Source organism: Megalobrama amblycephala, linkage group LG1, assembly GCF_018812025.1.
Source record: "Megalobrama amblycephala isolate DHTTF-2021 linkage group LG1, ASM1881202v1, whole genome shotgun sequence".
Classification (NCBI taxonomy): Eukaryota; Metazoa; Chordata; class Actinopteri; order Cypriniformes; family Xenocyprididae; genus Megalobrama; species Megalobrama amblycephala.
Genome location: NC_063044.1, coordinates 45,377,803 through 45,400,845, shown reverse-complemented (window position 1 = coordinate 45,400,845; position 23,043 = coordinate 45,377,803). Strand labels below are relative to the sequence as shown.

General features: G+C 38.4%; 1 protein-coding gene across 2 annotated transcripts in view; it reads left to right on the top strand.

The window, feature by feature from the left end:
* The first annotated feature begins 2,240 nt into the window (after nt 1–2,240).
* The window catches only part of csnk1da (casein kinase 1, delta a), a 33,936-nt gene continuing 13,133 nt past the window's right edge, over nt 2,241–23,043 (top strand). The window contains exons 1-5 of one of the 2 annotated variants that reach the window (XM_048195612.1): nt 2,241–2,790; nt 16,827–16,937; nt 21,817–21,965; nt 22,321–22,549; nt 22,723–22,893. In XM_048195612.1, coding sequence (XP_048051569.1) covers nt 2,715–2,790; nt 16,827–16,937; nt 21,817–21,965; nt 22,321–22,549; nt 22,723–22,893 — 736 coding nt within the window. In that variant the 5' untranslated portion in view covers nt 2,241–2,714. The remainder of the gene's footprint in view (nt 2,791–16,826; nt 16,938–21,816; nt 21,966–22,320; nt 22,550–22,722; nt 22,894–23,043) is intronic. The other variant, XM_048195602.1, reaches the window with a different exon arrangement.

Genomic DNA, 23,043 nt, shown 5'->3' with positions numbered 1-23,043 from the left:
TTGGACTAAAATACGGCTATTAAATAGAATCTGTCATTTAAATAAATGTTACTGCATTTATATTTGTTCTTACATAGGCTTCATATTGGGTCATATTAGGTGTTAATTTTAAATAATCAAGTAAATATGTCAATATATTCAGCTTGTACAATTGTATGCTTTCTTTGTTATGAAATATCATAATATGTTCATGCACAACTACTTGTTTCTTTCAGAACACATCTGCACAATGATGCTTTGCTTGTGTATTTCATGTCGTGTGAGTTATCAATATTTGCGACAATTAGAAACGGTTTGGTTTGAAGAATGCAGTTAACCCTCTATGGTACGCATTATGTTCTAACCATGAAATATTTTTTCAAATAAGCTTTTATTACATGAAATAGCTTCAATTATGCAAATGAAAAAAGATTTTTTGGGGGGTACTTACCATATGGAAACTCTGTACCACAATGGAAAATGGTCAAAAAAGTAGTTTTTCTAAAAAATTACGATTTTCTTTTCCATTTAAATGCACATTTCTTTTAGAAATAGATAGATTTATATACTTGGAACTCATGCAAACCAAAACTAGGTAGATCCCTATCATTTAATCCATATCATTCGGCTAACTCATCCTTATTGTCATCACATGGAAGAGCTACCTCTGCACTCTTCCTATTGCCCTTTCCGTAAAATATTGCCATATTCATTTTCTGAAATGAAGAAATAATTTTGTTATTTATACATAAATACAACTATACTACAAAAAATACACTGCCCTCCAAAAGTTTGGAAACACCCCTGGCAAAGTGTGCTTTTGGATGATATCAGCATAAATCCTTATCATTTTTTGGTGCAAATACATTACAGTAACTTGATATTATCATTGAAGTCCAGCAATAATAATTTTCATTTTGATTACATAATAATATCAATATATACATGTCGAAGTCAGATATGCCCCTTTGCCAGCTGTGATGCCTGGTTTAAACGTGGCCCAGGTTTGTAAAAGATTTTTGGGTCAGCACACCTTAATAGCTTCAACAATTGATTGACAATTAAATTTAGAATACAATGAACCAATCAGAACCCAGTTTAGGTCAGATAGCTGCTAATGGTAGATATTTTGATTAAGTTTTTTCTATGTATAAACTGTTTATGTAATAAAATATGTTTTTGTAGTTTGTGTTGTCCCTTATCAGTGCAAAATTATCACAAATTAAAAAGGATTCATGCAAATATTGTCCAAAAACCCCACTTTTCTAGGGCGTTTCCAAACTTTTGGAGGGCAGTGTACTTCAAAATAAATAAATAACACCATTCATATTGTTGATGCTACTATCTATAAAAAATCCCAATGGGGAAATACATACTGCAATTCCACTGTGGTACAACGTTGCCATATGGCAACACTGATATTTTCTCAATTTACAGTAAAACTATGTTAGACAAAGTTGATGAATAAAACTTTCTCATTGACTTATCAAAGATGCTGCAAAAAAAATCCCCCTTGAGAAGAGATGTTTAGAAATGAGGTAAATAGAGCAATTTCTGGAGCACTTCTACAGGTGTGAGGCTGACAGTGTTTGAGGGACATTCAAATGTCATGGGAATTAAAAACAGCACATCATTGGCAACCTTAAGGCCTACCATTTTAATTCCCATAGTGCAATATATTGTATTTTTTTCTGAATAACAAGGAAATGAGTAGAAATTAATTGTTGCCATATGGTAACTCTGTACCATAGAGGGTTAATGATATTCAAAAAAAAAAAAAAAAGATATTCATAGCTGCTACATGAACTGTTTTTCTTCAAGGATATAAACCACTTTAAACCCAGTCAATATTCAACAGGAACTACTGCCTATCTCTATTATCTCTCTTTTTATTATATGACATGAAGGTAAATAAGATGTCAGTTGTGTTTATCATCAGTTTCAACTTTGAAAACTGGTTTTGCAAGGTATCTTCCTGAAACATCACGATGAACACACAGTAAACAGACATGATGTAAACTGTCATTTCCTATATGTAACAAAGACTGAACATTAAAAGGCTACAACAGAGAAACTAGTTTCAGGAATGACATATAAATATACATACATATGTTTATTTACACACACGTCCACTTTTATTAGTGAGAATAACGCTTTTACCAATACACAACTTAAAGTAAACAAACCTAGTGCATCACTGAAGCTATGTTTATGGGATGTGAGCAGATTCAACAATAGAAGCGCACGGTTTGTTTTCTGAGCGCGAGAGAGAGTTTCCAGTGGCCCGCTGTTGCTAGGGGAAGTGACGCAGCGCAGCGCTCGGATGATTGATGTGCTCGAGCTTGAAGATACACAGAGCAGTCAATGGTCGATCCAGGGCCAGCGGAGCAGGAAGGGACTCGTCCTCGAAATCCGACTTCATCCTTTTTTAAACTGACTATTTTCAGGGTGAAAATTACTAGAGCATAAAGTTCACACTCTACTCTTTTTAACGAGCCTAATATTTTGATAGTTACCGATTCGGAATGTTAGAAAGCGACTGGTGAAAATTGGGTAGCTACTGTGAAGGGAATTAGCAAGCTAGCAGGGGGAATCTGGCTGGGAGAGACAGAAGAATAGACGGATAACAAAGAGCGGATTTTCGTTTCTTTTATCAAACACTCCGAACATATATCATTTAAATTATTCCCGTTAAAGCTAGCTTCATCGCTAGCTTTGTTATTTAGCCATTTACCATGGAATTGAGAGTAGGAAACCGATACAGACTGGGAAGGAAAATCGGCTCTGGATCCTTTGGTGACATTTATTTGGGTAAGTAATTTTTTATTTCATTTTTCATGTATTGAGATAGTCGGTCTTATTTGTCAGTTTAATAAAGGTACACATCATATTTTGTTTTGAAACGTCAAACAGATTCCCAGTGTCCCCCAGTCAGCTGCTCTTGAAGGTCCTATTCATTATAGCTTGAAAGCCAGAAAACCCCCACTGACCACTGCTGTTTTGATCGGTGGTCAGCTAACTGGAGATTAGTTCAAATAGACATTAGCTTCGTAAATGTATGTAAATACACATTGTTATGAATATTACGTGACACCATCACGCTTTTCTTGAGTGATAATACAGAATCAGACAGTCCAACCTAGACAGTTATGCTTTATGGACCACATATTGTTAGATATTATATGGTCAGGAACCTGCTATGCTTGGTATACCTACTATAAAACAATAATTGAAGAGACTGTACGTCTCAGATCAGAGATATTTTATATATATATATATATATATATATATATATATATATATATATATATATATATATAATGCAGCTTTAGTGCTTTGCCATTTGTAAATACACGATTATGCATTTTAGTTGCTGACCTGTCATTATTTTCATAACTTGTTTGGAAGTTGTGTTGGAGGAGTCTCGCTTTTAAAATTTGCAGTGAAGTGTCCCAGCATATCCTGTCAAAGACAATCTGATGGCGAGTTTAGCCTGTGTTTTGTGTCTTAAACATCTAATATGATCAAGATTGACGTGTCCCTCCCTTGTAAAGACTTTGCTACACAACAAATATACTGTATATTGTAATCTCACTGGTTTGTCAGGAGTAACAGTGAAATGACTGACAGAGAAGAGGAAGTGAAGTTCTTTCTCACAAGTAAACAACTTTTGTATTGCATATGATCAGATCTTTGCAACCTCTTGAGTTGTTTCTACATGTTGGTAGAGGTCTTTAATTAGAAGAACCTTTTATAAAAGGTCTGTTCTGCTCAACTTGAACTAGCTGGCAAGTTCCCTTCGCGTGCAAGTTTCAACTTAACTTCCACCGGGTCTTGTGAAAGGGGCTGGTGATGTAATATTTGCTTTCGTCATTGGTTTTGGGGGCCTAAGGTTGCAAAGTATTGTTATAGGCAGCTGCCTTTAATGCACCTTTTCTTGTAAGTTCTTATGTCACCACATTGAAGATGATGAAGGATGCCAGTTATGTACGGTTCTTTGTGTTTTTGGGTTCCTTTTGAAGCATCCTGTGCAGGTCTTTATCGTTTGACGTGTGATGCCAAAGTTTAATAAACTACTCTCATTGCAATATGGGATGCATATGGTTCCTTGTGGTTTGATGAGCTTTGTGCTCTTGCTCAACTCCTTTCGTTTTTGTTTCGCAGTTGGAGTTGTGTGCAGTGATCTCATTGCTGGCCAGAGTTTTGTGTTTATGATACGTTTTCTGCAGTACTTTGGTGGAGGAATACTCCACGCCTCCTCTCTGTACTTCTTTCCAGAAAACGGTTAGCTCCAAAGCAAGCTCCTAAGCTGTCCAGTCTGTTCTTGCGAAATTACCCAACACTTTTTTTTTTTTTTTTTGCAGAAGTCTGTTGAGGTTTGCAAACAGAGTAGGAAAAAGTAGATCAGCTGATTGTTGTGTGGCTGTTTACATACAAACTGGGCTCTTTGTTTCTGTTTGCTGCAGGATGGTACGATCAGAGCGGTTGTCACGCCTCGACTGTGCACTCCAGAGTTATGTTACACATCTTAAACATGTCCAATCCGAATGTGTGAATTACAAATGCCTAAATGTTGTTATGCAACAGTGGTGATTCAGCTGGTGTACTGGAAACAGCCACGTCCATGTACTCGCTAAGGGGCTTATGTAAAGACTCCCAATATCCCCACACCTGGGGAGGCAGAGCCTGATGAACTCCAGCTGGGGCTGAAGGAGGCCAGACTGACCTGATCAACAACACATGCTCTCCCTACCAAGCCTCTTAAAAAAGTACAGCATTGGCCTGCCTACGTGATCCAGATAGTACTCGCAGAGCTCTCATGAAAACATGGGGCTGTCTTGTGGCATGTTAAATCATGCAGCCAAGAGTTTCTAGTGGCATGATGTGCATTGTTTCCATTATCTCCAGTAACTAACCTACTCATTCCCATACTCAAAATACTGGTTATCGGATGATGTTTTAGATATTTGTTTATTTGCCAATACAGTCAATATTGGATATTCAATTGTTAAAATAGGAGAAAATTAGATTTTTAGGGGAAAATAAGTTTGGGGTCAGAAAGTTTTTCTTATTATAGAAATTAAAGGGGTGGTTCACTTTTTTTTTTTTTTTTTTTCCTAGGATTAATTGTGTTTATGGGGCGCAGTTTAATATGTCTTAATGCTTAGTTTTTTAAAAAAGACGCTGTATTTTTCATATATTTTACCTTTATTCTATGCCGCTGTCTTCATTGTCATTTGAATGGCTGGTTTGGCTTCCTGTTTCTATGTTACCACTCCCTCCGAAATACACAGTGTGCTCTGATTGGTTAACTTGCCCAGTGTATTGTGATTCGCTGAAGCATCTGGAAACGCCATGCCGCTTACCATTAGTTGTTAAATGTGCTTCAGTGGAAATGTAAATAATGGTGTCTATATTGTCGTATCAAATTGAGCCTGAATCAGACCCCGATAGCAGTGATAAAGAGGGTCAAGCAGAACCTCTGCAAGCACGGCTTTTAACGGGCGTTTATGAACGATGAGTATTTCCGTTTGTATTTGTGTCAAAGTACTTAGATATGCTGTCACATGAAAATGTTACTTCTGTTTGTTAGCTTTCAATATACGGTTTTATCCTGATTAAAGTTTTACTGTAGCCGAATACATGACTGAGTAGTAGCATTTTTTGTAAAGGTAGCGTTTGATTTATAGCATGAACAACTGTTTGTCTATGAACATAGAAGTTTGTTGGTGTTTGTTGGCGTTTGTTGAAGTATGCAATAGAATTTAGGTAACTGGCTAGCGAAGCAAAAACGTGTTGGTCTTTGTTTACGTCCTTGATGCAACCAAAAAATTGCAACATAATACATTTAAAAGACATGTACAAACAATAAAACGTACTTCCAGTTAGGGGCCCATAAACAGCAGCTTCTGCTTTTAAAGTGGGAACTGCTTCATCTTCCAGTAATAGCCTTTATGCTGTAGATTCTGTAAGCTGTCTTCAGTGCCGCATCCAGTGTAGACAATCTCACTGATTATTATGGGTTCTATTATCTTTTGACGCGTCATGCCGCTCACGTCTGGTGTAGACAACTCTTCTGCTTCCATAATGCCAAGTGACATGGCCTTGTCCACTTTGTTGCGTGTTCCCGGGGGCAGTGTTTTGCAGGGTTTATGATGTCACAAACCCGGGAAGAAGCTCGTTGTAATCCAAACTGGTCGTTTTTGTAGGTATTAAACTGCCATAACTTTAAAAGACAATATCTCCGTTTGCATTGAACTTTCAGCGCTGTAACTTTGCTGATACTGTTATGCTCAAGCAGCAACATTACACACTAACTAAAGTTAAAAAAAGTGAAATCGCAATGAACCACCCCTTTAAGTTCAGGGTTAATACAGGCAAAGTGGGACACTTAATGCTCCAATATACTTAAAGCTAAATTGAGGAATGAAATGAAGTGACGTCATTTCGAACAAAATCAGGCCAAAGCAAAGTTTGTTTGGAGTTAATTTTGGGAGTTCGAAACAGCTTGCCAAAGCAAAATTTCCAGAAAAGTTCGCTAGGGCTGATAAACACCTTTGTACTACCATTGGTCTGTGGTGATTTACGTAATCGGTAGGTGTTTGCGGAGGCTCTACCTTCTTTCACATGGAAAACTTTTCCGCTTCATTTCTCCTGTTCAATCTGTGGAGGTCAGATATCCACCCATTGGAGAGCTGCTTTATATTAGAAAATGAAGTTGTACTTCTGATGAAACAAGACTGGAGTGGAAAGCGCGCAATTGCAAAGATTAGCGGTAAATGTCCATCACCTGCTTTCAAATGGAGCGGCACTTAATATACAGAGCCGTAGTTCGCGGACAAGCTACGCAATATCGCGTTCATAATTGCAGATGAATCGCCTTCGATTATGAACGCGATATTGCGTAGCTTGTCCGCGAACTACGGCTCTGTATATTAAGTGCCGCTCCATTTGAAAGCAGGTGATGGACATTTACCGCTAATCACAGAACCGGCTTTACTGACGAGACACGCATGACAATCTCATACGATTAATCATGCAGCCCTAACTTATATTTAAAAATAGATGCATTAAATTGATCGAAAGTGGCCGTAATAACATTTAAGATGTTACAAAATGTTTTGAAATAAATGCTCTTCTTTTAATCTTATAAAATAATCCTGAAAAAAAAAAAAAAAAAAAAAAAAAAAAAATCAGTTTTCGTATTAAAAATATTTAGGAGCACAACTGTTTTCAACATTGTTAATAAGAAATGTTTGAGAGCAGCAAATCATCATATTAGAATGATTTTGAAGGATAATGTAAATATCGATTACCTTTGCTGCCATCTAATGTCTTATGATGCCCAAATTTACTTGCTGTTTTTAGTTTTATTTTTTTTTTATTTACACAGACAAAATGTTTAGAAATTTAATATCAGCCATTTATCAATTATCAAAAAAATTAACTTATCTGTGTCGGTCCGATTGAAGTTTTCAACCATATAGAGCACTTTCCCACATGCTGTTTGATAGATCATATCGTTTAACGCTCAGTATTGTCATAAATCTCTTACTACTTAGACCCTCTTTTTGTGTCGCTGAACAGGTATTAGACCCACACAGTTTTAGCATGCTGTTCTCTCATTTACCAAGATGCTTATTTAGCAGATCTCTTGCTAATGAATTGAATCTCAACACTGCAACACAAGTATCCATCTGTCTCCGCACTGCACAAACCAACAAGCTTGCGGTCGCGCAAAATAAATGTGAGCATATGCACATGAATGAGATGAGTGCAACCAATTTGTTCTCCAGACAGGCTCAGGCCGAACCTACAATCCCTCTGGAGGGCCCTAGGCCTGGTGTGCGGGATGGGGGTTGAGAAACATGCCAGCTGCTTGCAGTGGGGGTGGCTGAATGTTATTGATCTCCAAGATTACATCATGGAAGGCTTCCCCAGGAAATTATTGCACTTTATTCTTAAAGGACAAAAGGAACAGAGTGAATGAACCAGGTATGCAAGCAGATGAAAAGGGAATGCTCAAGAGCTCTAAACCATGATTCATATGCGCTGACTTGAAAATTACCATGGGCGTTGAAGTCATTTGTGTCATTTGCTTTTGAACCATGTGTACGTAGACATCTATGTTAAGGATGGGCTCCTGTAGTGTTTACTGATGTATTGAGTGGATGTGTCTGAACATATCCCCTGTGCTATCAGTATAGTGGAGGAAGAGCATTCTCTGCTCTAAATGTGCCCAGGCAAATCAAATTCCACTATATATATCTTTGCAGTCTTTGATATTCACCAGTAGTGGTGTTGTGACACATTCATGGTGGCATGAAATGCATAAAGATCAAGGGGAGATATTTTACCAAGAAATGCACACTATAAAGCATACCATTCACCTTAGTCTTGACTGTGTCAAATAAAATAAGCATGTTTTTAGAAACTATACACTTGGTTGATTTGTTTTAAAGAGGAAACTTATATCGATCCTTGTTTGTTTGCATGGGCCGTTGGCTGTCTCAGAGCATGGAATTTGCTTGTTGTGATAAGTCTGTCCAGGCTTTGCTCATGCTCATTTTTGTAGTAATATGCCTCTAATGTATCTGATGAGTAGCTGTTTCTCTTTCCCTGTGAATTCACTCGTAATGCGAGGCTAAAAAAGGCAGGATGATCGGAGCTGTGCAGACTGGTCTCGCTGGTGTGTGACGGGAAAATCTTGCCATCCCCAACAATGGACTGGGTTCAATTTAGATGGAAATGGGGCTGGTGTGAGTAGCCTTGCACACTGACAAACAGCTGTAAATCCTGGCAGGAACCTTTTAAAATATCCCAATCTCAGGCCGCACAGGGATTTGCTCAGATTTTAAGCCGTTTTGCTGAACTTTTGAGGTTACATGTTGAATAGTGGAATTTTTTTTTTTTGGGATACTAGAGATGCCTTCATTTATTTGTGGTGTGGTGCTTTGTAAAATATCCATGGGTGATATCTTGATTTGTTATTGTAAAAATAGGCATGAGATGAATATTCTGATATATTTTCTGAATACATGTTATTGTTCTTATTGTGAAAAATTCATCCATGCATTTTTTTTGTGTATTTTTAACCTCATAATCTATCATCAAAATGTAATGACTCAATCTTAAGGGAGTAGCACACCGGACGAGAAGCGTCCTTAAAATTCGAAGGCATTGTTTTCAATGTGTGTGCACACCAGCAGCGCCTCAAAATCATTATATTCTGATGTGCTCTGTCTAGCTGTTCTTGAACGTAGGGATACTTGTGAACGACTTCTTACAAGTGTGTTTTCACATACAGATCCTCGCTATTTTTTCACAAATTTGCAATGTAGTGTTGTCAAAAGTACAGACCTCGATACCAAGTTGGTACTGTAATTTTAAAAATGTGACGCCTTGAGTTCTGTTGAGCGGATTTGTAAACCCTCTGATTGACAGTTGTTCACGCTCATCAGATATGTCTGATTGGCTTCGATTATCAACGCTTCAAAAACATGCTGTAAATAGTCATCGATGACGCTTTTCACCGAGCGCTTACACAGATACACATGGGAGCATTTGAAAGCAGGCTTCTATCAGTGGACCGGAGCGCTGATAGACGTCTGCTTTCAAACGCTTCTGCTTTCAAAATGCTTTCAAATTGATCATTGTAGCCAATCACAGACACATCTGATGAGCCCATGAACACAAAGGCCAATCAGAGGTGTTTACAAATCTGCTCAACAGCACTCAAAGCATCACATTTTTAAAATTTCAGTACGGACTTGGTATCGAGGTGGAGGGTGTCTTTGTAATTTTCTGGCTGAGAGTTGTTCCTTCATGCCTTTTGTTGACCCTCTCTATATATTTAATCATCTGTAATGTGTAGCTTAAGCTGATTGTGTTGGGCAGCTCATGCATTTGCAGCTTTTTTTTTTTCGTTTTGTTTTTTTCATGAACAATGTTGAAGAGCACTATATCATTGACAGTTATTGATTGTTATACCGCTTTTTCACACAGCTGTACCCACAGGGTGGGTTTAAGGTTTCAGGGACTGTGGGGAAAATCACTACAGCTGTGATTAAAAAGGGTCACGATCAGTTGTATTGTTTCAGCCTGTCTGAGCAGTTTGCCTGTTTAGCTTTTTCCACGAGCAATGGCAGGTGATGGCTTTATAGAATATATCCTGTGAAGCTGGTACTACTTGTGCCTCTTAGAGTGGCTTTTCCAAGTGGAAATAGATCATGGTAATTCAGGAAGAGCAGTGGCTGGAAATATACATGGCATACGTACAGATGAGTTTCAACAGGAGAGTACCGGATCCAGCTCCACTGCGGCATGGTCCTGGTATAGCACTTGTTTAACATGTAAAAATAAATTGCTTGCACATCCAAAATTCAAACCATATTTAATAAATTAGTTCTAGAGAAACCTCCTGCCACAGGCACTGACAGGATCTGATGTTTGCAGTGTTTGCATTACTTGAAAGGTTGTATCTTGCCTTTTCTCTTGTTTCTTATTGTACCTTGCATCATGCTTGCTGTAAATTAATTTCTTAGTATTAAATTATAATAAGAGTTTGCTGCTGTGACATTGCAATTGTTCCTATCATTCTGATAAATGTTACTCTGTCATGATAAATGTATATACTAGTTTATACACCGTTCAGGCATAACATTATGACTCCTGACAGGTGAAATGAATAAGAGGATAAGAATAATAAAAGCAAAAATGTGTCTTCAAATATACCTGGGCGGCCCGCCCAAGTAAAGTCTATGTGTGGGAAGCACTGCGGTACTTTGACAACTTTAATCACGGCACCTGTTAGTGGGTGGGATATATTAGGCAGCAAGTGAACATTTTGTCCTCAAAATTAATGTTAGAAGAAGGAAAAATGGGCATTCGTAAGGATTTGAGTGAGTTTGACAAGGGCCAAATTGTGAGGGCTGGAGGACTGGATCAGAACATCTCCAAAACTGCAGCTCTTGTGGGGTGTTCCCAGTCTGCAGTGGTCAGTGTCTATCAAAAGTGGTCCTAGGAAGGAACAGTGGTGAACCGGTGACAGGGTCATGGGCGGCCAAGGCACATTGATGCACGTGGGGAGCGAAGGCTGGCCCGTGTGGTCTGATCCAACAGACGAGTTACTGTAGATCAGATTGCTCAAGAAGTTAATGAAGAAGCAAAAATGCATCATAGACAAATGTCCTAATATTATTGCATACAGACACAGCTGGCGACTCTGGCGAGATATAATTTGCAAGATAATGTCTATTTAGCAATAATACATGTACGTAGGGCTGTGACGGTGGCAAATTTTTACTACCGCGGTGGTAAATCGCCAACAACCGTCGGTGTTGCGGTGGTGGGGTCTGAAGGGGGGGCGGGGTTTGTTATATATATATATATGTAATATTTTAGAGGTTGCGTTTGGCCGTCATTTTGATGGGCAGGATCGTAAAAAAAAAATCTGTCATAATCAATATTACCCGTCATTTTAATTTTTATATTTTAATGATAAGACATTTTATTCACGAACTTACAGGGTAAGCAAATAGGCTTGCATTTATTTATACTATGAAAAGAAAGTTGATCAAAGACAAGCTGCGTCACTTTCAGTTTTCATCTTGAACTCTTGTCACGGATTGTGAGTGAATGCGATCATCCTTTCCTCTACTGTACAGAACGAAATAAACATGAATGAAAATAAAAAAATATGTTGAAAGATACAGTAGCTTACCGAAATCTGTATCACATCAATTCAGTCAGTGTTGCCAATGTCACATAACATTATACCTCAGAAAAGCCATTAGTTGATCATAAACTTAGTCAGCAAGAAAAATAAAAAAACAAGCATACATAAGTAACTTTATCATTATACAATTTACTTAAACTGGGTGCTCGTCTGTGTGTAATCAAGCGCATCGTTTTCATTTTATTCTGGAGACTGAACTCGCGCTCTGCTGCCACACTGGAGCACGCTCACCACTTACTGGACAGGGGTGGGAATTACAACAAGCTTACATACAAACCATGATACAGACTACATAATCTGTCAAAATGACGGACGGGCTGCAGATTTTTTCCCGTCACTGCTAAACAAATTCCATTAAAGACGGAAAATTTTCAGTTATCGCGATCTCTGAGATATATAAATATATATTATATATGACGTCACACTACCGCCGGTGACACTCCACGACCGCGGTGACAACTTCACCACAGCGGTGGCGCGGTTGTCATGCCTACCGTCACAGCCCTACATGTACGTGTATTTTCTTCATAATTTCTCCAGTACCGATAGCAGAACCGTTAACATCAGAGCTTATCGATACACCGGTATTTCATAATTTAGCCCCGGGGCCAATTTAATACTGGGTTTGCCACATGTCCTACTAAAATTCTTTATAGATGAGCATTACATGTCATAAGTCGCTCTATTGTGGAGGAGCATTTAATAGTGAGACCAGTCATCTAACAAACTGACGTAACACTCACTACCTCTAGTGGTTCAACGGATCACTAAACTCACGGTTTGGATTGTATTGCAGTTTTTTGAGGTTTTGAAAGAGGAATCAATGAAACAGACCTCTCTCTGTGTGCGCGCCTCTGGTGTGTGTGTGCGGCCGTGTGCAGAGATAACAGTGCACGAGACGAGTAACAAATTAATTTCTCTCTTGCCTCCTCCTCTTTTGGCGTCCGACGCTGCAATAACGGCGCATATTCTCTTAGAGACGATGAGAGATGAATCTAATTTATTTTCTTAATATTTCTCTTGTGGCCCAATGTGAGAAAAAAATAGTATTTTTTTGTGAGTCGCAGTGTTTCGTGTTAAACAAGTTGTTCTTTAAATGAGTAAGCTAACTAATACTTTATTGTCCTCGCAGCACGTCGGTTATGCGGTGCAAATGAATTGCAATATTAATTTAATAATAAAAGTAGCATGATGATAAGAAAAATAATTTAATAGCCCTGCATGCCCGCCAACTATGTGCCACTGTGAAGGGATAAACGTCGTTCGGGCACGGCATCAAATTGATTAACTGTTTTATCCAAATCCCCATGCATGGACCGTTCAATGTTCAGTACTGCAATGTCTCCTGTCTCATGCTGTTTCTCATGTGTTTTCAGTCGGCGCAAGCAAGAAACATTTACTAGATTGTGGACTAGCTTTGACTCTCCGTGCAGCCGAATTTTTATTACCATGAACGGTGTGCATTTGCATGCGCCGAACGCATCTTTCCGCCCTCGGGGTAAAGGAGTATCTTTGAAAGGCTCGCGCGCTCAGGGGGTAAAGGAGTATCTTAGAAAGACTTGCGTGCTCAACTGTGCACGAGTCGGAGGGGAACGTGGGAAATGAAGTATACCCGGGCCTTAACCGCTCCAAATTGTAGTGGACTGGAGCTGATGGATCACATCAGGAAAAATATGGGGAGGCAGTTGCCCCCCCCCAATGTCGCCCATGCATAGATCTATAATACAATCGGAATAAAAAGTACAACTCTCGAAATGAATCTATACTACATTTGGATTATCATAAGCAAGGTCGGAAATTAACAGGGGCTTGGGGCAAAAATGCCTTCAGAAATGAATTAAAAAATCGTTAAGAATGCCCGTGCGTATATTATTTTCACTTTTGAAGTATCGGCAATTCAGAGGTGGCAATTGCTTGAATGGTGGGTGGGTTCATTATTCTTAATGAAAAACTCAACAACAAACAGTACAATGACAAACTAGCTTAAATATGCGCTTTTACATTTTGCTTTGCAACCAAATCTTTATCCATTGTCTTGTCATTCAGAAGAGTGAGCCGAAATGGGTGAAGTGAGGTGAAATCTGACTCCGGCTGCTGATCTGTGCTGCGACTCTCATTCGGCTTGCGCTGAATTGAGCAGACGCATTTAGTTTTTAACTGTACACTGTAAAAAAAAAATTATTTGTTGAGACAACTTGACATCTTGTTGCATTGACACAATTAAGTTTAGCTTACATAAGGTGTTAAGTTCACTCAACTTATATGTTATATGTATGTTGTTGAAATAACTTGCAGTAAATTAAGCCAACGTACTGTATCAATTGAGCATTTAGAATTTTTAGTTGTCAACTGAAAAACATATTGTTTTAACTTAACTTTTCATGTTTTCACAACCATGAAGCAAGTCTAATTGACAGTAATTTTTCCTCAACATAACTTAACTATTTGCATTTAACGGACTTCTTTGCTTTGACAAGAAGTTCTGGATATCTATCTGGAGCCACATTTTTTTATGAAATAAACACAACTGCAAAATTGAAACTCTCAGCATTTATTTTTTTAAATGGATAGATACATTACACAAAGAATTCACTTGCAAAGATATAAAAACACTTAGACTACACAAGAAAAACCCTTGCATATACACGGCTCACATTTTAGAGCCAAAATAGTAATATAGTTTGTGGCTTTTTGAGATTTTGATGCAAATTGATAACCACACTAAGCCATATCACGATTTAAATTTAATTGAGTAACCAATCAGACCAATATATTTATTAAAGGTGCCCTAGAATTAAAAATTGAATTTGGCACAGTTAAATAACAAGAGTTCAGTACTTGGAAATGACATACAGTGAGTCTCAAACTCCATTGTTTCCTCCTCCTTATATAAATCTCATTTGTTTAAAAGACCTCCGAAGAACAGGCGAATCTCAACATAACACTGACTGTTACGTAACAGTCGGGATCATTAATATGTACGCCCCCAATATTTGCATATGCCAGCCCATGTTCAAGGCATTGCACAAGCCAGTATTAATGTCTGGATGTGCACAGCTGAATCATCAGACTAGGTAAGCAAGCAAGAACAACAGCGAAAAATGGCAGATGGAGCAATAATAACTGACATGATCCATGATAGCATGATATTTTTAGTGATATTTGTAAATTGTCTTTCTAAATGTTTCGTTAGCATGTTGCTAATGTACTGTTAAATGTGGTTAAAGTTACTATCGTTTCTTACTGTATTCACAGAGACAAGAGCTGTTATTTTCATTATTAAACACTTGCAGTCTGTATAATTCATAAACACAACTTCATTCTTTATAAATCTCTCCAACAGTGTAGCATTAGCTGTTAGCCACGGAGCACTATCAAACTCATTCAGAATCAAATGTAAACATCCAAATAAATACTATACTCACATGATCCGATGTATGCATACAGCATGCATGACGAACACTTTGTAAAGATCCATTTTGAGGGTTATATTAGCTGTGTGAACTTTGTTTATGCAATGATAGAGTCGATAGCTCTGGGGGGGGCGGAGAGCGCGAACAATTAAAGGGGCCGCAGCCTGAATCTGAGCATTTCTAATGATGCCCCAAAATAGGCAGTTAAAAAAATTAATTAAATAAAATCTATGGGATATTTTAGCTGAAACTTCACAGACACATTCAGGGGACACCTTAGACTTATATTACATCTTGTAAAAAACGTTCGATGGCAGTATAATTTATATCAGTCAATTTATTCAAATGATTTTTGCCATTTTGTTGTAGACCTCCTGCATCTGACATTACTAGTTAGTATGTTTTAGGGGATAGTATGGAGCTGATTTTTCCAGTCCAGAAACACATTTCCTGTGGAAACCTGTTGGTGGAAAAGGGACATGTGACAGAGTGGTTGAGACCTATTATTATAGCTTGTCCAGAGTAAGGCCTGGGAAACACTAGACAATTTTCAAATCTTAACTGATTTTAAAACTGTGGAAGACCACAGAAATAATGACGGATTCAGCCGATTTTTAGCATTATAATCCTCTGAACGCACACATTAGATGATTTGACCGGACTGTGAGACCACACACCTGTTGATTGCAGAGATCAAACGTGACTTGAGAAGAAAAACAAATGGAGGTTATTCAACGTTGTCAGTCGGCTCTCCGACCACGTGTTCTGCTTTACAGTGAAAAACAAAATAGAAAAAAAAGAATATGGGTAATCATCTCTCTCAATACTCCACTTTCGTGGCATGTTTGTGGCTGCCAAGCTTCAGCTAAAGAAACACGCAACATCTTTCAGGTGACGTTTGCTCACTCTCATTTGCTTTCGCGGGTATCATGTCAGAGGCAGCTCGATCAAGAGTTGTAAATATCAAACATTTGAGATTGGGGACACTCAAAGTGTGTTTGCTGTTTACAAGCCGGAAAAGCAGGACTGGGTTCATGTAGCATGTAAGTTCCAGACTCTGAGTAAGAGGGAAGTTCATTCGTTTTTTTGTTTTGTTTTTTAAACCAACTCATTCATCCTGCTTTTCATGTCACATTCACCAGGCACACCACATACACTTGGCCTAGTCCTTGGAAATGCCGTAGTGTTGTCATTCTCCTCCTCTGTTTCATTGAGTGTCTGTTACAGCAGATGAAGGTGGATGATTTTCAGCATCCTCTGCTCAGGATGTTGAGTTGAGGCAGATGGTGGGCCGGAAAGGAGGTGGTGTAGCAGTACGCGTAGATAATTGTTCCCACTCTCTCACACTGGAAATCTGTGTGTGAGTCAACCTTAGATATGCAGAATTTTTTTAATCATAGTGGGCCTGCATATTCATTATATTTTTTGGTTATGTTTAATTGTGTCCCAATGACTCATAATAAACTGGAAGCTAATGCTTATTTAGACACTGCAAAGCCTCTCTAGTTGAGTGGATTTATTGTTGTCACACTCAGGTATGCGTCTGTTGTACGTCACAGGTACATGTGCAGATATGTTATGTTAAAGCTCCCTATTTTAGACGTGTCAAGCAATTTGGTTGTTTTTCCATCCACTATCAGTCTTTCACTTTTCTGTTTGGTGATGTGTAGTGTAATCCTGTCTTTTCTAATCTGCAGGCACAGACATCTCCGTGGGGGAAGAAGTAGCCATCAAGCTAGAATGTGTGAAAACGAAGCACCCACAGCTGCACATCGAGAGCAAGATCTACAAAATGATGCAAGGAGGCGGTATGTGTTTCCACACTCAGTCAACAGCTCCTCGTGGTCTCCATCCGGCTTCTCCGTTAATACAGAACTATGAGTCACACGTACACACCTCACACTGCTGACACATACACAAGAGCCTGTAGACTTGTTCATTTGTGGAAAGAAAACTCTTCAAACTGAAATATTTTTTATAAACGGTTAGGAGTTGAGTTCAAATTTACCTTTACAGGTTTTGTTTTTTTTGAAACATCACACTGAATTTTGAAAGGCCATTTGATAGAGTGCATTCTAATTGTATTATAAAATAGTGCAAGCAGAGCATTAAGGATGCTTCTGTGAAAGAGTTTCAGGCCAGCTGACAAAGAGTTACTTTCCTTTTTGGGACAGTGCTTCTTGCCACTGGAATTCGTCAATGATGTACATTCACTTTTTTTTTTTTTTTTTTTTTTTTTTTATGCCGTGCACTGCACACTGAAACGTTTGGTTTCTGTGATGTGTCCTAGATTGTTGATAGCAAAATATGCTGATTTTTCACCAAGATATTATCTAGTTGGCTGTGATAGAACTTGCATTACAAAATGAAAACATCAAGAATGTGTTAAACTACAAACAAAACACATTATAGCAGTCAAATTGTAGCGGTATAATTTCTAGCTTGGTGCCAATTTTTGTAAAGGGAAAAAAATCTTTTAAGAAAACAAAATTTTTTCATGATGAAAACCAAGAAAAAATTTTTTCTAGCAAATATGGGGAAAAAAAAAGCTCTCCAGTTCAAATATTTGGGGTCGGTAAGATTTTTAAATTGTTTTTAAAAAGTCTCTGATGCTTACCAAGGCATTTATTGGATAAAATCATTGTAATATGCTGATTTGGTGCTCAAGAGACATTATTATTATCAAACAGTACTGCTTAATATTTCTGTGGAAAGGGTGATACTTTTTCAGGATTCTTTAATAAATAGAAAGATCACAATTGCAGCATTTATTTGAAATGTAAATCTTTTGTAATATTATATACATTTTTACTATCAATTTAATGCACCTTTCTGAATAAAAGTATTAATTTCTTTCAAAGAAACAAAATAAATAAATCTTACAACCCCCAAACTTTTAAACTGTAAGTGTAAATAAAAATGTATAATTTTGTGGTGGGGCCAGTGGAAATTTTGGCAAGGCAAGTAAATACTGGAACTATAGGAAATCCTTCCTGTTGAGCCCTGGCAAGTAATATCAGCTGCTAAAAGCATTAATGAACATGACAATTTTATGTTGGCTTAATATAGTTCTTTTGTTGGCCTCTTTAGTAATTTGATTAAGAGGGTTCTCTGAAGGTAAGGTGTAGTTCACTGGATCTCCATTTCTTAGATTGTGATAAAGAATACTGTGGCAACAGTGGGCGGCCAACCAATCGTGACCAGTTCCCCTTGCATCATCAGTCAGTGAGTCAACTTCTCCGCCGAGAGTAGCATTATCAGATCTCAAACTACTCACAGCGTTTTGCCAACACCATGAATCGTCTTCTCATTGGCTTAACATTTAGACTTGTGTGGAATAGAGTTGTCAAAAGTACTGACTTTGGTACCAATGAAATTTTAAAAATGTGACGCTTTAGCGCTGTTGATCAGATTCGTAAACGCCTTTGATTGGCCATTGTGTTGACATGCTCCTCAGATATGTCTGTGATTGGCTACAGTGATCAACACACGGGAGCGTTTGAAAGCACAAAGAAGTGTTTGAATTTGAAAGCGGGAGCGTAAGCATTTGAAAGCAGACGTCTATCAGCGGACTGGTCCGCGATAGACTCCTGCTTTCAACCGCTCCTGTGTGTATCTGTGTAAGCCCTCATTGAAGAGCAATTTGTGAGAGCAATGGTCTGTGAAGAGCATCATTGACAATTTACAGCATGTTTTTGAAGCGTTGATCATTGAAGCCAATTACAGACACGTCCAATGAGCGTGTCAACACAATGGCCAATCAGAGGCGTTTACGAATCTGACTTGGTACCAAAGTCTGTACTTTTGAAAACTGTGCTTTCCACTACTGTGGAAGTAGAGGAACTATGCAATTTGTGGTCTCTCTGTGGTTTTGCATCCATATAGTCCTGTAATCAGGCACAAAAAGTCAGGTTTTTCTTGATATTTTGGTTCTGTTGCAATACATGGTGATTGTTTATGTAGGGCCCTATTTAATTTTTTCCCAAATTCCATTTTTTCCGTTTTAATTTTTCTGGATTCTGTTTTTTTTTTTTTTTTTTTTTTTTTTTTTTTTTTTTTCCAAATTCCGTTTTATTTTTTACCAAATTCTGTTTTTTGGTTTTCTGGATTCCATTTTAATGGTTTAATTCAATTTTAATAATCAAAAAGCATGTCTAATTAACTGAATTCATAAAAACAACAAAATTATTTTTTTTAAATCTTTTTTTATTAAATGTTTTTGTTTTTTCAGAAATTCTGTGTTGTGTATTTAAATTTTTCTGGCAATCAAATGAATTAGTTTAATTTATCTTTTATGACATTAAACACTTTTTGTCAAAGTGCTGCACAACAGAGCTTTACTGTTAAAATTAAAACATGGGGGAAAAAAGAGATTTTCTTTTTAAAAAATGAAGCTTTAATATTTATTTATTTATTTATTTATTTATTTATTTATTATTATTATTATTATTATTATTATTATTATTATTACTATTGTAATGTTAGTATTATTCCATTGAGACAAAGCTAAATTCTACTGTGCAACAGTAATGTATTTCTGTCACAATTTCTTCAAGTTAAGCCAAACTTTTTTTAATGGGTTGCCATGAAGATCTTTGAGTTTCTGTGTGTTTATAGTATGACGATAGTTTTTCTCAACTGAAACGATAAAATGCTCATGAAGTGACTCTCAAAGCGGCTCTGGAGGTGAAGTTTATGCATATCCTCATAGTTAGGCGGCAGAGGCTGAAAACACCACGACCTTCACGCATGCTCAGTATACAGGATTCACGTTTAAATAGTCTTTTTGTGGTTTAATATTCAGACGCTAGTCTATATCGTGATTTAAATTAAGTGTACTGAACAACTTTTTATTTATTCATAAATTTGACAAGTTCTATGCCATTCTGCGTTATACAGTAATTTCCGTTTTTTTTGATTCCGCGCTTCCGTCCGCGGTTTCTGTATCACTGAAGTCATCAGGCCCTATTTATGAATATACATGAGGTGTCTGAAGAATAATACCCCCCCACACACACACAAAACTGGATGGGTTTGCCCTGATTGCTTATTCTAGATAGATGTGTGAAGGTACTGTCATGGGTATTTTATGGTGCTAGCAGAAAAAGTGTGTCATCTACAGCATTCACTTTCAAGCATGCTCAAGTCTGTCTGCTCGCTCTCAGCATGACTGAGCATGCATGGAGTTCGCTCCTCAGCGGCCAAACGTTGTGATGGCATCCGTGCCACGACAGACCGACATTCTGAGTGAGCCTCCCTCTCAGCGCTTGTGTTCTGTGATCACATGGAGCCCAGGCCAGATGGTGCGTGCGGAGGGGAGTGGGTTTGTGGGGGGGGGGAGGGGCCACCCTGTGCATTCCATCTCCTAACTGGGTCTCTTTCACCACTCCCAGCCTTATTTAGCATAGCATGAACAAACATACACACTGACAACTTTACATCGAGAAAGGTGTGGGTACATGTACAAGCATTGTTTTAGGGAGAAAGAAAGAAAGAAATCCTTGCCTTCTATGTTATTTATTGTTTTTGTTTTTATTATTACTGGATGTTTTAATACCACAATTGCACTCTTGTTTGAGTCCTTACATGGAGAAGCACTGGGCTCGACATTTTTCTATTTTAATTCCTATTAATATAGACTGTGCCAGAGCTGTCCTGACATGAGAATGGAAAGGCGTGCTGGACGACTCAGACCAGGAGATATATTTAACCTCCTGAGTTTGCGCAGGAATAGCTGACCTGGAAGATGTTTTCTGCAAAGTGCTGAACAGCAAAAGCTCTGTGCTGTTGAAGGCAGTGGCCAGGCTCAGGGCACACATGACGGTAGACACGACAGCAGCTGCCGAGAGATCTCTGACCTTCCAGAATGCTGCTGAGCCCTCTGTCTCTTCCTCTCCTCGATAATCCTGAGCGTGCTGCTGGGTATATGTGAACGACACTGGAAAATCTAGACTGTCTGTTTGTCTGTCGGCAGACGAGACCGTGTTCAAGAGATCTGTCATTACACTGTAGATTATATCCTGTTAAACTTACTGTAAAAAAAAAAAAAAGGCATCTGTGGTTGCCAAAAATTGCATTGTACAACTTGTAAACAAATATGTCAAATTGGATATCAAGTTTTGTTAAAGCTGTTCGCTGTAATTGGGGCTTGCTTGTTTAACTGGAAGATAATGTGTATTCATCTATCCTATCGGTACACATTCAAATTATGTTAGTGTTGTGACAGCTGCCTTTTCTGGTTCACATGTGGCTGAACTGTGACGGGGCAGGAAAACGCCCTTGAAGTGATCTAATTGGGTATCAGCTGTCCTTCCATGACAGCCTATATCTTTTCGACATCACGTCAAGGTCTTCTAGAGATGGTTGATATTTTATGGCTGATGAGTTAGAGCCCTTTCTGAGGGTGACCAACCATCACTGCTGGTTTATTCAATCTTTTTTTAATCACATCACTGCCCTAGTGAAACAAACGTGCTCCCAACCCCCCACCTATATGTTGTAGGTCACCTTCAGATTCAGTCTTTCAAAGACACAGGTATGACATATCAGTCAAATGTCCCCTCTATTCGGTAGTCTAAACTTTCAAGATCATTTTGGTTGACAAGGATTTTCTTCATAAACTACGTTAGATTACCTTTTTGTTGGGAAAAAAATCTGCTGTACTAATGGTAATTGTTTCTTCTACAGTCGGTATCCCAACAATCAAATGGTGTGGAGCAGAGGGAGATTACAATGTGATGGTGATGGAGCTGCTGGGACCCAGTTTAGAGGATCTCTTCAATTTCTGTTCTCGCAAGTTCAGCCTAAAGACTGTTCTTCTGCTGGCTGACCAGATGGTAAGGCTGTAGACGGGATCACCGTAACCTTTGTCCTCTCCCCACCGTACCACCTCTTGTTATAGGACACCCAAAATGGGATAATGAATCCAGGAAGTGGTGTTCTGATGACATGACAAGCTTTACTGTCATCCTTTCAGCTGTTTTACATAGACAGCCAGTATCCTCTTTCACTTTGTTTGACTGAGTATTAAGTGCCAAGAGGCGTTGTGAAAGGAGGCATAATGTGAAAAGGGCTACTTGTTCAGCGGTTGTCATGCCTTCATTGCTTTATTTGAATTGGTGTGTTAGGTTTGCATGGAGTCTCTCATTCAGTCATTCAACTTGCTGAACCTGTCCTCTGTTCTGTCATCAGATCAGCCGAATCGAATACATCCACTCCAAGAACTTCATCCACAGAGACGTCAAGCCCGACAACTTCCTTATGGGCCTGGGGAAGAAGGGCAACCTTGTTTACATCATTGACTTTGGCCTGGCCAAGAAGTACAGAGATGCTCGCACCCACCAGCACATCCCTTACCGCGAGAACAAAAACTTGACTGGCACTGCTCGCTACGCTTCCATCAACACCCACTTGGGAATAGGTACCCTAATACATCTTTTGAATAAACTTATAATATTATATTATCTTATGGAAACCTCCTGTACTTTCAGACCTGACCTGTCATCACCCTAACATTTACGATCAAGCCACTTCACCTGTTATAGTCAGGCCATCGTAATGACATACGGTGTTTATCGGTGTTTTCTTTCACAGAGCAATCCAGACGAGATGACTTGGAGTCTCTTGGCTATGTGCTCATGTACTTCAACCTGGGCTCTCTGCCATGGCAGGGTCTGAAGGCTGCCACAAAGAGACAGAAGTATGAGCGAATCAGTGAGAAGAAAATGTCCACTCCTATTGAAGTCCTGTGCAAAGGATACCCATGTAAGGTTCTGCTTATACATAGAAGTTTTTTTTGTTTCGTTTTGTTTTGTTTTTTAAATAGCCAATAGGCTTAAGTTACATTATATCATAGCCATGGGCCATAAGCTACTTTCTGTTGCTAGTTGGAAGCAGGTGGTAGGAGAGAACATT